Raw genomic sequence first — 15,243 nt, 5'->3', positions numbered from 1 at the left:
ACTGAAATTCTTGTTGTATCTTTGAGACATATTTCTGGGTAGCTTTTAACTAGCATCTGGTGACAGCTATTTTAAGATAGTATGAGACTTTCAAAATGTAGTAGGAATTTTAGGAATGTGTGCACTCTGGTGCCCTGTGGTAAATGTAGACCAATAGAAGCAAGGATGCTTAGGCTGAAATTATTGGTTTCACAGTCAGAGGTGTTTCAAAAAGAGGATTTTCCATTGCATTGTAAAATACCTTCCTACTAATACTAGTAGAAATATAGTGGATAAAATCATACCTGGGACCGATCATTTCTGTTCCAAATACCAGCCAGTGACAGTTATGGGCTACATTATTTTTTTCCCTTTACAGCAAAACAGAAAGCATCTCTTCTTTCTTGGACCACATTTGCAATTCTCTGCTTCATCTTCACTGCCTTAATTTTTTTCTATTTTTTCCTTCCCTAGGTCCACAGTAAAGATAAAAAATATGTATGCAAAGTGTGCAACAGAGTGTTCATGTCTGCAGCCAGCGTGGGAATTAAGCATGGTTCCCGCCGCCATGGAGTTTGTGCCGATTGCTCTGGTCGAGGCATAACAGGCCACTTAGACCAGAATGGAGGAGAAGGTTCTCCAGATGAATTGTATCCTGGTGAAGGCCAGTACATGGAGGATCCAGATGACATGAAAGTGGAGGGAGATGAAGAGATGGGGGATGATGATGATATAAAATGGAAAGATGATGTAGGAATTTCACAAGATGATGTGATTCTAGAAGATGACAAAGAAGATGTTGACTCTCCACAGGAGCAAGAGAACTCTGGAGAAAATGACAAGGATTTTACTTGGATTTCTTAGGGAAACGGGGAAGATTTTGTTTGTAGGGGGAGGGAGGGAAGACGGAGTGTGCTGGGAAAAACTAAGTAGCCTTGTGGTTGTCCATGTGTGCAAAAGAGTTGTTTGTGGTTTTTTTAAACAAACAAGTCCTTTATCTGTACCATTCAGATACTGTATTAGTAAGTGTCACTTTTAGTGGCATCAGTTACATCCCCTTCCCCTTCTCCCACATGGAAAAATATGATTGTCTGTCTTTGCCTCTCTGTGGGAGCAAATCAGATTGCATGCAAGTGACTTAGAGTTTCTGAAGATGTGAGCACTGTGAGGGGGGAGAGAGAGACTAGGAGACAGTGTAAAGCATGTGTTCCTTTTATAAACCTTCCCCACCCTGAATTAAATACCAGGGAGGTTTTGTGTCCCAAACCATTGGTTTTTTAAAGTTTTGTTTGTTCTAAATTCACAGCAGCAGTGGACTTACTTACAAACTAGTATCATGTAAATAAACTGACCTGTGTGTTTGAGGGCTTCTCCATATAACCCAAGCCTTTCGCAAAGAATTAATTTAAATATTTAATTTTTTTAATGTATGTTTGTTTTTTTTTTTAAGGAGCCTGTTAGATCAAACAGCAATTCAGGCTACAGCCTTAAGAACCCCTTTCATAACATGGGGTCTTAACTCCCAGATAGTCCATCAGGTTAAAGATCATGAAATTACTTGGGCCCACTGGCATCTTAACAGTATCCAGTTTTCCAACCTTGTTTAGTTCTATTGTATGAAATGAGTGTTGGTGTTTCCATAAGATTTCTTTTGCTATAAAAGACGCATAGAGTTTAGTACCCAGTTGCTTGGTTTACATGAAAGTTGTCACCTTTCTCCCTTAGGTGTCAACTAACTGCCTTTTTCATATTTATATGCAAATTTTAGTAAATACAAGTCATTTAGGAAAATGAATTACAAATTGTGATAACTCAAGGAACATGGGGAGAAATCCTGGCTCTGAAGTCAAGATTTTTCCCAAGTTTTATATATATTCATCTTTGCCAAGCTAAAACATTCCTACTTACTTTGTAGGTGTAGTCCATATGTTCAATTGATAAAGTAAAACTTCCTTTGTTGATTCCAAGTAAGTAAACCTTCCCTTTTAGAGAACCATATTTCTCTACTAGAGCATCTCCTCTTTCTTGTACAGTAGAGTTTACATGGGTGTGTTCCAAATAGTTCAGTTCATATTGGCCACTGCTGCATTCCTATGACAACATTTAAATAAAAAACTCAATGAAAGTGTCCTGCTTGTAATAAAAGCTTCTGCTGTACCTTTCACCTTTATGCTTTTGGTGCTTAAAAAAAAAAAAAAAAAAGCTGAAGACCTCACTGTTTTCTTGCTATGGAGCAGATTTTTATACAACCTGTATGATAATGGTGGTCTTGAAACCTGCCACAAACAAGGCCAAGAGGCAACCAGTTAAATCTAGGAAGCCAAATTTATTAAAAGGTGCTATTTTCCCCCCAATTGTGGGAAAGGTACTTTCTTGTGGGAAAACCGTATACGTCCTTGCAGTTTAATTTTAAAAAATGGAAAGCATGGTTCTACCCAGGGAGTAAAATAAAAGCAGATTTTACTGTACAAAATCCAAGTAATCAAATCTTTAGGTTTTTCAACTCTTTGGTGCCAGGAATCTCTTCCCAGTGAAGTGTGATAATGCAGGAACCTACCCACCTGGCAACCTAGAATAGTTGGACCTTTAGGCATTGCTGTCTTTGAAGGGTCATATCACCATTGTTATGTATTTTATTCTTTTCTCCGCAGTTGTCTTCAGTTTCTTGAAAAGGAAAAAAAAAAAATCTCACCAATTTTCCTATGCATTATTTCTTCCTCCCCAAATTTTGGGACTCCACTCACAATGGTTTATCCTTTCACGTTGTGCATAAGCACCACAATTGTTGCTGTTCAAGTTTGATACTTGTCAGTAATTTTGGAAAAATGTTTTTCTAAGTCAATCCATGGTCTTAAATCTATTGTTAGCTCAAAGCAAAGCTCTATGATCACTTGTCTACATGCTGCTAATATTTAGGATTGAGAAAGTTACCTGACAAAAATGGTTAACCAGATTCTTTAAATATTCAAGGAATAGTGTGGGAGAGTCATATAAAACCATTTTTATGAAACTGTAAAAAGCTGGTTTTGCATTTTAGGTTGTTATAAAGCCCTATAACTATGTTTAACCCCCCCCCCCAATATTTTAAGATTGGACCTTTTTATATCCCTTTTTCTAAATGCAAAAGAAATCAGCAGTTGTGTCCACTCTGTGTTGATTATAAAACCAGGCCACTGTTTCATGAACTTGACTGCTTTCACCTATCAGATATGCAGGCTGTGGATTTATTGCCATTTATTCTGTAAATACTAAGTTTTTTTCCTAAACTTCCAGCAATCACTCATTACATGTAGACAAATACATACAGTACTTTAAAGAAACCTGTAGCTTGGCTTTTTATATATTAAATCTATTTAAAAATGGAGAAAGGAAAAAAAAAACGGAAACCACAAACCTTCAGTTTCTACATTCCACTTTTTGTCCACCCTGACTCCACTATACAAATCCACTGTCTTCAGCTAGTATGTTTTAGGGAGAAACAAAAGGTATTGATCCTGAATTGACTTTTTCCCTTGTCCCTGCTCACCTTTTGGGCGAATTTGATTTTGTATTAATATTCTGGGGTGCTTAGCTTTATTTTGTGTTTTATTTGGAAATATTTTATATTGCCTTTTTCTTTTCCTTTTTTTAAAATGGTGGACAATAAGCCAAATGGCTTTCATCAATGTTTTCTACCAGTGCCACTTCTGTGCTCTTCAAACTGAGGATGCAAAAAAAAAAAAAAAAGAGAAACCCACAAAAAGCTAACTTGTTATAATGTTAAAATTATAATATAGCACATGCGTCTATATTACTAACTTACACTAAATAAATATATATATACCAAATAAATCATTCTAATATGTGATGTATACTTTTAAGTGCTTTGTTTTTGATGGAGGTGTGCAGATTTGGAAATTAAAAACCTTTCAGGAATTGCTTTTTAAACTTTCACACCCTATAGGGGAGTGACACAGGATTTTATTTTTGAAAGAAAGTGAGTTTGAAAACAGTGATGCTTTCCATCAGATGGAAAGGGGGGCTCTCTATACAACTTTACCAGTTACTTCGCTTCTATGTTATAAACTGAAATCTGAAGCTGCACTGTGTTTAACTGCAGGGATAATCTATGTAAAAATTAAAAGAAATCAGATTTGCAAACAGGAAATTAAGCATGGAAAGAGACCAGCGATTTCCAGGTCCATCCCCAGGCCCAATCCCACAAAGACGTAAGCAAATGCACAACTGCGTGCAGGTGTCTGACTTTCTAAATTTGGAGTGCCAGTTTAGAGTTTACCAACCATATCTCACACTTTTTTGAGTCCAGATACTTGTGTAATTTGCTGCCTATATAAATTTCTCTTTGCTGTTCTGTGTCAAGAAATTCTGCTTAAATGTTGTTTTATCCAATACTAGCTGAAATAATCTTTAGCATACACTCTTATATTTCCCTTCAGGAATGTGTATATTTTACTGAGGTTCCCTTTTTAAATGTCATTTTCTTTAAATAAATAAAATGCAGATTTCGTTTCAGAAAAGAACTCCCTTAATGAAAAAATAAAACATTTGATCTCAGTGGAAATGTGGGTAATTTTAAAAAAAAATTTATATGTAATGTGTGATCACTGTACCCTGAATCTCTTTATTATTATCTTTTGTATATATAAAATGGGGCCAGGACTACAAAGAGCATCTCAAATACAGCTTTGCTAATTTCTCATGCAGATCAATGATTTAATGCATTTCTTCAGTTTTATATACACCATCTATGCAGCTCAGAATAAATTCCTAAAGAATGCTAAATGATGCAGTAAGTTAGACCTTTGTAAAATACTGCATTAAAAGCTTTCTTGAACAATACAGGCAACTTAGGTTCTTGGCTTCTCCTTCCTGTCCACTTTTTGTTCCTTTCAAAAAGTCTTTTAAAAAAAAATCCTAAATTATATATATTTGAGTATTTGTTTCTTTATATATTAAAGTTTAAGGTCACCATAAAACCTCACAAAGATACAGAATGATTTTGCAGGGAGATGAGAAGTAGGGCATGTCTCATGAAGGTTTTCGAAGTGACTGGCTCTTTTTAAAAATAAATAGTGTTTGGACTATTAAAGGAATATTTTCTTATCAAAAGGAAGCCTACTTTAGCATTAGGTCCCATTTTATGTTTTGTATCTTGAATTATGCCTTTAAATGTTCTGCAACTCCAAAGTGAAAATCGCATTCAGTTGACTTTATATATATGTATGTATGGGAATTTATTACTTTGGGTTATGTGTCAAACTCTTGTTCCTGACAAAGTTGTATATTTTGACTCTCAATTTGCAGTAGAGCGTTGGGTCAGAACACTGCCATCTTTGAATAGGCACCTGTGTGAAAAAGATCCACCTTAATGCTTCCAATTTTGCACATCATCCTTTTAAAAAAAAAACAAAAAAAAAACAAAAAAAAAAAACAAAAAAACCTACTCCAAGAAAATGCAAAAACTGGAATTTTTTGCAATATTATGAAAGATAATCTTATTTTAGCTCATTCTGTGACATGTGCAACTCTTAAGAAAGCCATACTTAATGGTTCTTTTTATTTTTAGATTCTATATTGTGTTTTGGATTTCTGCCTTTTTTAGAATTTCTGCATAGTAAGAGTGCTGTGTGTATGCTTTCATATATATTTATTTTTCAGCATGCTTTAAACCTGTCTACAAAAATAAAACTAAAAAAACCCACCAAGACAGTGTTTGAAGATTGTTGACTGTTTTTTTTTTTGCTGGGAATATTCTATATTATACTGACTTTATATTAATTATTATAAACCTGTGTTTGTATTGGAGATGTGTTTAATATTTTGGGGAGGTGGGGAGATTTTAGTAATCAGAAGTCAGTGGGAGAACATGACTGTGTGTTGTATTGATTTTCTGTAAATGTAGTTCAGGTAAATATTACCTTATTTTCTAGTTGATCTCACAGTTTCTTGTCTGCCCAGGCATGCCAAAGGTATGCCTATTGATTATGATTACTTTATGTGATGGGATTAGCTTAGACATACTTGCAAAAATCAATCAGTTTCAATAAATTGGGAAATTGCTGCTAAAACACACTGTCTTGGTTTTTTTACACACTGATTGAGACATGATAGATGTCCAGGAGTCCCAGAATATCACTTGAGAGAGTTTGGTTCAGAATCTTGAATGACCTTTTCCCTTGTTAAATTATCTCCATGGAGACTGCCTGTTGAAGTCCACCTGAGCATCAGAACTATTCATTTTGGAATAAGAGGGGGCCATGTTAAGTACAGCTCATGCAGGGAGATTTATACAGAAGCCTGTATCCCTTCTTCCTCAAGCTCCTTTTTTCCCATCAGTGGATCTGGAGTCTGACTGAGCTGCTCTGACTTGAAGGTTTCTTTAAAATTTCTACATTTTGATGGACATTTTCTTTAGCTTAGATTTTCTTACTAAACTGAAAACCATTTTTCCTCAGGCCTCGTTCAAAAATTGTAATAGGAATTCTGGGGGTAACCCAACTCATCTCCCCACTGATGTAGGAATGTATTCCCAGCTGTATATTTATGACTGTTTGACAAGTCTAGTTTTAAATGTCCCAAATGAAGCCATTCCACCTCTTGGGAAGTTTTCCTTAATATCATAAGCAAAAGCCCTCCCTTTTGTGATTCCCATGCCATTACTCCTAGTTATGAGCCTTTGTACTAGACTGAGCTATGGGAAAAGGTGAGAGGAGAGGGAGGGATAGCTCAGTGGTTTGAGCATTGGCATGCTACACCCACGATTGTGAGTTCAATCCTTGAGGGGCCCATTTAGGGATCTGGGGCAAAATAAGGGATGGTACTTGGTCCTGCTGTGAAGGCAGGGGACTGGACTGGATGGCTTTTCCAGGCCCCTTCCAGTTTTATGAGATAGGGATAGCTCCATATTATATATAAATCTGGCTTTAAAACCTGTGTTTCATGAGCATGTTTTAAGGGATCCCCGTGACATTTGTGTTACGCCCCGAGGTTGCTGTTCTCAGAACAGGCTTTCTCAAACAGGGAGGTCCCATACTGGGGGAGCAGGGAAGAATGTCTGAAAGGAGCTTGAAAATCTTGTAAATTTAAAAGAGAGGAAGCAAGAAAATGCAGATCTTTGTGTGGCCTTTTCTTTTAGATCACCTCCAAGGAGCTTGTTCCACCTCCAACCAAATTCTCTCTCATGCACCCGTCGCAGGCTGTTAGGAATTTAGTCCTCTGCAGAGATTCCTCCTGGCCACAGACTGCCACTGTTGCACTGGCATGAAGGCCAGGAAAACTGTCACCATCCTCAGTGCTACCCGGGGTGGAGGCAGCTGCTGTTTCTGGGCAGTGCTGGCCAGGAGGGACAGGGGTAGCTCCGGGCACTGAGGCTCCCTATCCCCTTAGCCTGTTCCCTTTGGAGTCCTTAAACATTGCCTCCCACCCAGGTTTCCTCATGAGCCCTCCCCCCCAGTGAGTCTTGCAGGTCACTCTTCCGTGACCACGTGGGTCAGTCTTTCCCCTGCACTGAAGCGCCCCAAAGTCAAGAGCCCGGCCTTGAACTCAAAAGTTAGGGAATGCCAGAGTTAAGGCTACATGGGCAACCTCAGTCTGGCCCCCTTGTGTGCATGCATTGTGATGCAGTCTGTAATTACGTGCTGTTTTTCCTCAGGACCCCTGCTGCCTCTAGGGCTTCTCACCCTTTTTGTTTGAGGCCCCCACAACATGCTATAAAAACTCCACAGCCCACCTGTGTCTCAACAACTGGTTTTCTGCATAAAAAAGCCAGGGCCAGTGTTATGGGGTAGCAAGCAGGGCAATTGCCTGGGGCCTTGTGCCACAGGTGCAAAGCTACATTACTTAGGTTTTGGCTTCAGCTCTGGGTGGTGTGGGGTTTAGGGCCTGGGCTTCAACCCCATGCGGCGGGGCTTCGGCTTTCTGCCCTGCGCCCCAGAAAGTCTAATGCTGGCCCTGTTGGTGGCCCTGCCGAAACCTGCTCGCAGCCCTCCAGGGGGCCTCTGACCCCGGGTTAAAAACCACTGCTCTACTGGACAGGACGGATGGATGTGGAATCTGGATTAAGGGGGCATAGGCAATTGTAAATGTAGCATTCCCTAAATGTTGGGGACTTGGGTTTACAGCCTTAACATTTTTCATATAGATGTGTGTGTGTGTGTGTGTGAGAGAGAGAGAGAGAGAGAGAGATGTGAGACCTGTAGCCTGGAGTTGAGTGTCAGGCACTTGCTGCTACCGTTGAGCGGTGAGCAGGGGAAAGTGGCCCAGAGCTGCTTGAGAAGGCCGGATGGGCAGAAGCTCTGCAGGGTAAAGAGCTCTCTGCTGCCATCTACTGGTGAACAGGGAGAAGAGACTGAATTAACCAGGCCTCATTTGATTTTTTTTTTTATGTGAAAGTTTTAGTGGTTGTGATGAAAATTATTTTTTGGTTTTTGGGTGAAAGGATAATGAAATGTTGTTATCCTTGCTGGGTGATAGAAGGCAAAAGAACTACACCAAATGTGCCCTGGGTGAGGGGTCACCGTAACCAATGCTCTGTCTGACATGGTTGGATAGTGAAATATGAACAGAAACCAAAAGGGCAAGTTTGTTCCCTACTATACTGAAATTATCACAGTTGAATTAAATGATGAAGACTCGGGACCAGACTGCATAGTGTTGGAGATAGGCCTGCTGAATTCTGGACTTTGCTAACCAGGGATAATCAATGATGAGAGGAGTGCAGTAGCAGAGGGGGAAGGTGACTGTGACAACCAATCAACAATGAGTGGGGTGTAAGGGAAGAAGCTGAAGGGGATAGAAATTGTTAAAGGGACGTTTTCTTATCATGTAACACACCAGCCTTTCGGGAACTGAGCTGAACATCTGCCAAAGATACCATGGGCGTGGGTGATTTATACGTACACATACATGTTGTTACTGTTCCTGATTCTGGATCCCCTTTTCCTTGAATACAGTTTTCCTTGTTTCCTACTCAGACTCCATGCTTGCAAGTGGGGAAGTATTGCCTGTTAAAGATGCCCAGCGAAGGCATTTAGTTTTCCCAGGTTTCTGGGAAGGGATTTGAGCTGGTATTTGTTTAATTCTAAAAGGAACCCCTAGATATTTGAATTTGGTTATTTGTGTTGCTGACTGCTCCTGGCAGAAGGATTACACTGACATAGTCTAGAGTAGACTTTACCCTTTTTTATGTCAGTATAATTTCAAGTACCAGTTCTCCTCCACTTCCAGGATTAGGAAGTGTGGTTTGGTACCTTTTAAAGCTGGTAAGCATCTTATTGTATGTTAAAAAGTGGCTCTAATCTAACAAAACATGGATAACACCCTGAGCAAGCAAAGGAAGTGATGGTATAGTGCCTGCAAGTCTGTCTTTAAATACATTTGGGGCTAGGTTTTGCCCGTTCATTATTGCTGTGAAGTGTGTTCCCTTCTGTACGGGACACACAAACCCTGACCCCATCTAGATAGAATACACACAGTAGGTAAAATGCACAAGAACCCCACCAGCTCGTCCTTCGAGCTGAACCCTTAGTAATCTGGTGCAGAGGTACCAGCCGCTCTCTAGTAGATTTGGCTGTTGCCACTACAGCTTCAGGGTGATGGAAGTGGGCCGAGGGAGAGGAGTCCTCATGCTGCCGTAGCTGGGGAGAAATACACAATCTCCTACGTGGAATGAACAGATGGTGCAAAGGGGCCCAATACCCTGCTCCTGGAGTGAGCAGTACCCTGGGTCTCGCGGCAGCCACGTGCACCGATGCCTGGGGCTTTGGCAGGAGTGCAGCCCTAGATGCAGTGTTGGTGTAAGGGAACAAATGGGTACAGCACGCTGCACTGCTGGGCCCATGCCCAACCAGACATTCACCCCCCATCCCTTTCCCCACTCAACCATGGGCAGCTGTCTCCTGTCATGCCTAGCTGCTCACCTGGCCGCTTGCGCGCCATCACTGCTTCAACATAGCTGCCACAGGCTCGTATTGTGGTATACACGGGGACACGGAGGGAATGAGCAGCCTGAGATGGGGGCAGGATGAATATCACCCACCCACCACCCGTTTGCTCTCACAAGGTCTTGGCAGGATCCTGTTCATCAGCAATGCTCCAGCTGAGAAGGGTGACATTACTTTCCCAAGGGAAAACAGGACACAGCACAGGGCAAGCCTGCAGCCCCCTGCTTCCTCCCTACACACACAAGTCTGCAGCCCCCTGCTTCCCCCCTACACACACAAGCCTGCAGCCCCCTGCCTTCTGCTGGCACGGGTCTGGCCTGAGGGCCCCTCCCTTCCTCTCCCCACCCGTGAGTTGGTACGAGGCCCTGCTGCCCACCCATGCAGCCAACTCAAGCCACTATGCTACTCACACAGGGCTGGCCCAAAGCCCCCATCTACCCCCCCCACCTGCATGGGTCTGGCTCAAGACCCCCCTGCTGCCTGCCCATGCACGGCTGGCCTGGCCCAAGCCACTCTCCCTAGCCCTTCCTCCGGTGCTGCCGCTTGCCCTCCCCCCCTCCCCCGTATGGTCCTCTGTGCTCCACGGGGGGGGGGGGGTCGCACCCCAACCCCACTTTTTTGGCAAAACTGCATTTGTCCAGTTTGCTCTTGCCAACTGGTGAGCAGTTGGCTGGGACAAATGCCCAGTTTTGCCAAACAAGGTGGGCCAGCCAGGACATGACTTAAAAAAAGGGACTGTTGCAGCCAAAAGGGGACATATGGTCACCCTACGATGGAGGTGCCACTGCAGGGGTGTGCGTGTGTGCACAACACCCCCCTCCCCACCCCCATCGTCTGAGGGCTAGCTGGGCGGTAGCGTGACCTGCACCCACAGGGCTGGAGCGAGGCCTGCGGTACAGGAGACCAGCTGGGCCAGGCCTGCTGAGCCCCTGAGGCTGCTGTTGGCCCAGGTGTACGGGGGGGGGGGAGAATTTACTCTTATGCTTGCAGATGGGGGGAGGGCCTGCAGCCTTGACGTGCATTTTCTCCATCCAGGAGGAATTTGTACCATGCCCTGAGTGCCCCCTGTCCCCCCCCCCCGCCACCACAAGGCCGAGCCCACCTTGCTCTGGATTGAGAGGGAAGAAGACGAAGTAAGAAAGGATACAGCCATGGGTAGGAGAATGTATATAAGGAGCGAGGGCGGTGTGGATACTAGTCTAATAGGTTATACTGGCTGTAGAATGACTGTGCCTAATAGGGTACAAAATGTGAGCGAGGCCAAACAGCAAAAATTAAGATGTTTGTACACCAATGCGAGGAGTCTAGGTAACAAAATGGAGGAACTAGAGCTACTGGTGCAGGAAGTGAAACCAGATATTATAGGGATAACAGAAACATGGTGGAATAGTAGTCATGACTGGACTACAGGTATTGAAGGGTATGTGCTCTTTAGGAAAGACAGAAACAAAGGTAAAGGGGGTGGAGTAGCATTGTATATCGATGAGGTAGAATGTAAAGAAATAAGAAGCGATGCAATGGATAAGACAGAGTCTGTCTGGGCAAAAATTACATTGGGGAAGAAAACTAGTAAAGCCTCTCCTACGATAGTGCTTGGGGTGTGCTATAGACCTCCGGGATCTAATTTGGATATGGATAAAGCCCTTTTTAATGTCTTTAATGAAGTAAATACTAATGGAAACTGCATGATCATGGGAGACTTTAACTTCCCAGATATAGACTGGAGGACCAGTGCTAGTAATAATAATAGGGCACAGATTTTCCTAGATGCGATAGCTGATGGATTCCTTCATCAAGTAGTTGCTGAACCGACTAGAGGGGATGCCATTTTAGATTTAATTTTGGTGAGTAGCGAGGACCTCATAGAAGAAATGGTTGTAGGGGACAATCTTGGTTCAAGTGATCATGAGCTAATTCAGTTCAAACTAAATGGAAGGATTAACAAAAATAAATCTGCAACTAGGGTTTTTGATTTCAAAAGGGCTGACTTTCAAAAATTAAGGAAATTAGTTAGGGAAGTGGATTGGACTGAAGAACTTATGGATCTAAAGGTAGAGGAGGCCTGGGATTACTTTAAATCAAAACTGCAGAAGCTATCGGAAGCCTGTATCCCAAGAAAGGGGAAAAAATTCATAGGAAGGAGTTGTAGACCAAGCTGGATGAGCAAGCATCTTAGAGAGGTGATTAAGAAGAAGCAGAAAGCATACAGGGAGTGGAAGATGGGAGGGATCAGCAAGGAAAGCTACCTAATTGAGGTCAGAACATGTAGGGATCAAGTGAGACAGGCTAAAAGTCGAGTAGAGTTGGACCTTGCAAAGGAAATTAAAACCAATAGTAAAAGGTTCTATAGCCATATAAATAAGAAGAAAACTAAAAAGGAAGAAGTGGGGCCGCTTAACACTGAGGATGGAGTGGAGGTTAAAGATAATCTAGGCATGGCCCAATATCTAAACAAATACTTTGCCTCAGTCTTTAATAAGGCTAAAGAGGATCTTGGGGATAATGGTAGCATGACAAATGGGAAGGAGGATATAGAGGTAGATATTACCATATCAGAGGTTAAAGCAAAACTGAAACAGCTTAATGGGACTAAATCGGGGGCCCAGATAATCTTCATCCAAGAATATTAAAGGAATTGGCACCTGAAATTGCAAGCCCATTAGCAAGAATTTTTAATGAATCTGTAAACTCAGGAATAGTACCGAATGATTGGAGAATTGCTAATATAGTTCCTATTTTTAAGAAAGGAAAAAAAAGTGATCCAGGTAACTACAGGCCAATTAGTTTGACATCTGTAGTATGCAAGGTCCTGGAAAAAATTTTGAAGGAGAAATTAGTTAAGGACATTGAAGTCAATGGTAAATGGGACAAAATACAACATGGTTTTACAAAAGGTAGATTGTGCCAAACCAACCTAATCTCCTTTTTTGAAAAAGTAACAGATTTTTTAGATAAAGGAAATGCAGTGGATCTAATTAACCTAGATTTCAGTAAGGCATTTGATACCGTGCCACATGGGGAATTATTAGTTAAATTGGAGAAGATGGGGATCAATATGAACATCAAAAGGTGGATAAGGAATTGGTTAAAGGGGAGACTGCAACGGGTCCTACTGAAAGGCGAACTGTCAGGTTGGAGGGAGGTTACCAGTGGAGTTCCTCAGGGATCGGTTTTGGGACCAATCTTATTTAATCTTTTTATTACTGACCTTGGCACAAAAAGTGGGAGTGTGCTAATAAAGTTTGCAGATGATACAAAGCTGGGAGGTATTGCCAATTCGTAGAAGGATCGGGATATTATACAGGAGGATCTGGATTACCTTGTAAACTGGAGTAATAGTAATAGGATGAAATTTAATAGTGAGAAGTGTAAGGTTATGCATTTAGGGATTAATAACAAGAATTTTATCTATAAGTTGGGGACGCATCAATTAGAAGTAACGGAAGAGGAGAAGGACCTTGGAGTATTGGTTGATCATAGGATGACTATGAGCTGCCAATGTGATATGGCTGTGAAAAAAGCTAATGCGGTTTTGGGATGCATCAGGAGAGGCATTTCCAGTAGGGATAAGGAGATTTTAGTACCGTTATACAAGGCACTGGTGAGCCCTCACCTAGAATACTGTGTGCAGTTCTGGTCTCCCATGTTTAAAAAGGATGAATTCAAACTGGAGCAGGTACAGGGAAGGGCTACTAGGATGATCCGAGGAATGGAAAACTTGTCTTATGAAAGGAGACTTAAGGAGCTTGGCTTGTTTAGCCTAACTAAAAGAAGGTTGAGGGGAGATATGATTGCTCTCTATAAATATATCAGAGGGATAAATACAGGAGAGGGAGAGGAATTATTTCAGCTCAGCACCAATGTGGACACAAGAACAAATGGGTATAAACTGGCCACCAGGAAGTTTAGACTTGAAATCAGACGAAGGTTTTTAACCATCAGAGGAGTGAAGTTTTGGAATAGCCTTCCCAGGGAAGCAGTGGGGGCAAAAGATCTATCTGGCTTTAAGATTCTACTCGATAAGTTTATGGAGGAGATGGTATGATGGGATAATGAGATTTTGGTAAGTAATTGATCTTTAAATATTCAGGGAAATAGGCCAAATCCCCTGAGATGGGATATTAGATGGATGGGATCTGAGTTACTATAGAAAATTCTTTCCTGGGTATCTGGCTGGTGAATCTTGCCCATATGCTCAGGGTTTAGCTGATTGCCATATTTGGGGTCGGGAAGGAATTTTCCTCCAGGGCAGATTGGAGAGGCCCTGGAGGTTTTTTGCCTTCCTCTGTAGCATGGGGCATGGTTGACTTAAGGGAGGCTTCTCTGCTCCTTGAAGTCTTTGAACCATGATTTAAGGACTTCAATAGCTCAGACATGGGTGAGGTTTTTCATAGGAGTGGGTGGGTGAGATTCTGTGGCCTGTGCTGTGCAGGAGGTCGGACTGGATGATCGGAATGGTCCCTTCTGACCTTAGTATCTATGAATCTAGGAGCGGAGGGTGGCCTGCTATGGCTCGAGCTGCAGTATCAGGTGATGGGCCGCAGGGGGAGCCCGCGTGCCACCTGGCCCTGCAGCAATACGCCACGCGTGGCTGTGGCAGGGCAGCTGAGCCCCGTGGACACGCGTGGGGCCAGGGCCAGCTGAGCCACATGCACAGCAGGGCTTGGGTTGGGGGGGGGGGGACACTTTGGGCCTGGCCCTGCTCCATTGCAGAGCCAGCCTCACCCTGGCAGTTTGCTTTGGCTTGTACCCAGCAGCAAGCGGTGCCCGCTGTCTTCCTGCTCGGGTCGCTGCCAGCCATGGTGGGGAGGGGTTGCCACAGCCAGCACCTCGCCTGTGGGGGTGCTGCACTGAGCGAAGAGGCTAGGGTGGCCCACTTTCTGCTTGCAGAAAACCAAACCCCGTCCCCTGCCCTGAGGGGCCCCCCCAAACCTCACTCCATCCCTCCTCCCGCATTTTCACTAGATGGGGGTGCAGGCTCTGGGGTGGGGGTCAGGGGCTCTGGGCTGAGGCCACGGGGTTCAGAGTGTGGCCTGGGGGAGGGGGTAATGTGGGCTCTGGGAGTTGGGGTGCAGGCTCCACGTGGCAATTACCTCAGGCGACTCCCGGAAACAGCCGGTAAGTCCCTGCAGCACCTAGGCACAGGGGTGGCTAGGGGGCTCTGCGCACTGTCCTCGCCCGCAGGCGCTGCCCACGCAGCTCCCATTGGCCATGGTCCCAGCCAATGTTAGCTGCGGAGCCAGCCCTCAGGGCAGGCGCAGAGCACGGAGCCTCCTTTGCCCCCCCTGCACGTAGGGGGGTCGCAGGGACATAGGAGCTGCAG

At 43.2% G+C, this 15,243-nt stretch overlaps 1 protein-coding gene across 7 annotated transcripts in view; it reads left to right on the top strand.

Moving 5' to 3' along the window:
- Positions 1-6,047, top strand: part of ZBTB46 (zinc finger and BTB domain containing 46) — a 115,756-nt gene extending 109,709 nt beyond the window's left edge. For all 7 annotated transcript variants that reach the window (XM_038369313.2, XM_038369312.2, XM_043496287.1 and 4 more), the window contains one exon: positions 454-6,047. In XM_038369313.2, the coding sequence (XP_038225241.1) occupies positions 454-843 (390 nt within the window). In that variant the 3' untranslated portion in view covers positions 844-6,047. The remainder of the gene's footprint in view (positions 1-453) is intronic.
- Positions 6,048-15,243: the final 9,196 nt, after the last annotated feature.

This window comes from Dermochelys coriacea, chromosome 13 (genome assembly GCF_009764565.3).
Source record: "Dermochelys coriacea isolate rDerCor1 chromosome 13, rDerCor1.pri.v4, whole genome shotgun sequence".
Classification (NCBI taxonomy): domain Eukaryota; kingdom Metazoa; phylum Chordata; order Testudines; family Dermochelyidae; genus Dermochelys; species Dermochelys coriacea.
This window is presented reverse-complemented; position numbering and strand designations above follow the sequence as displayed.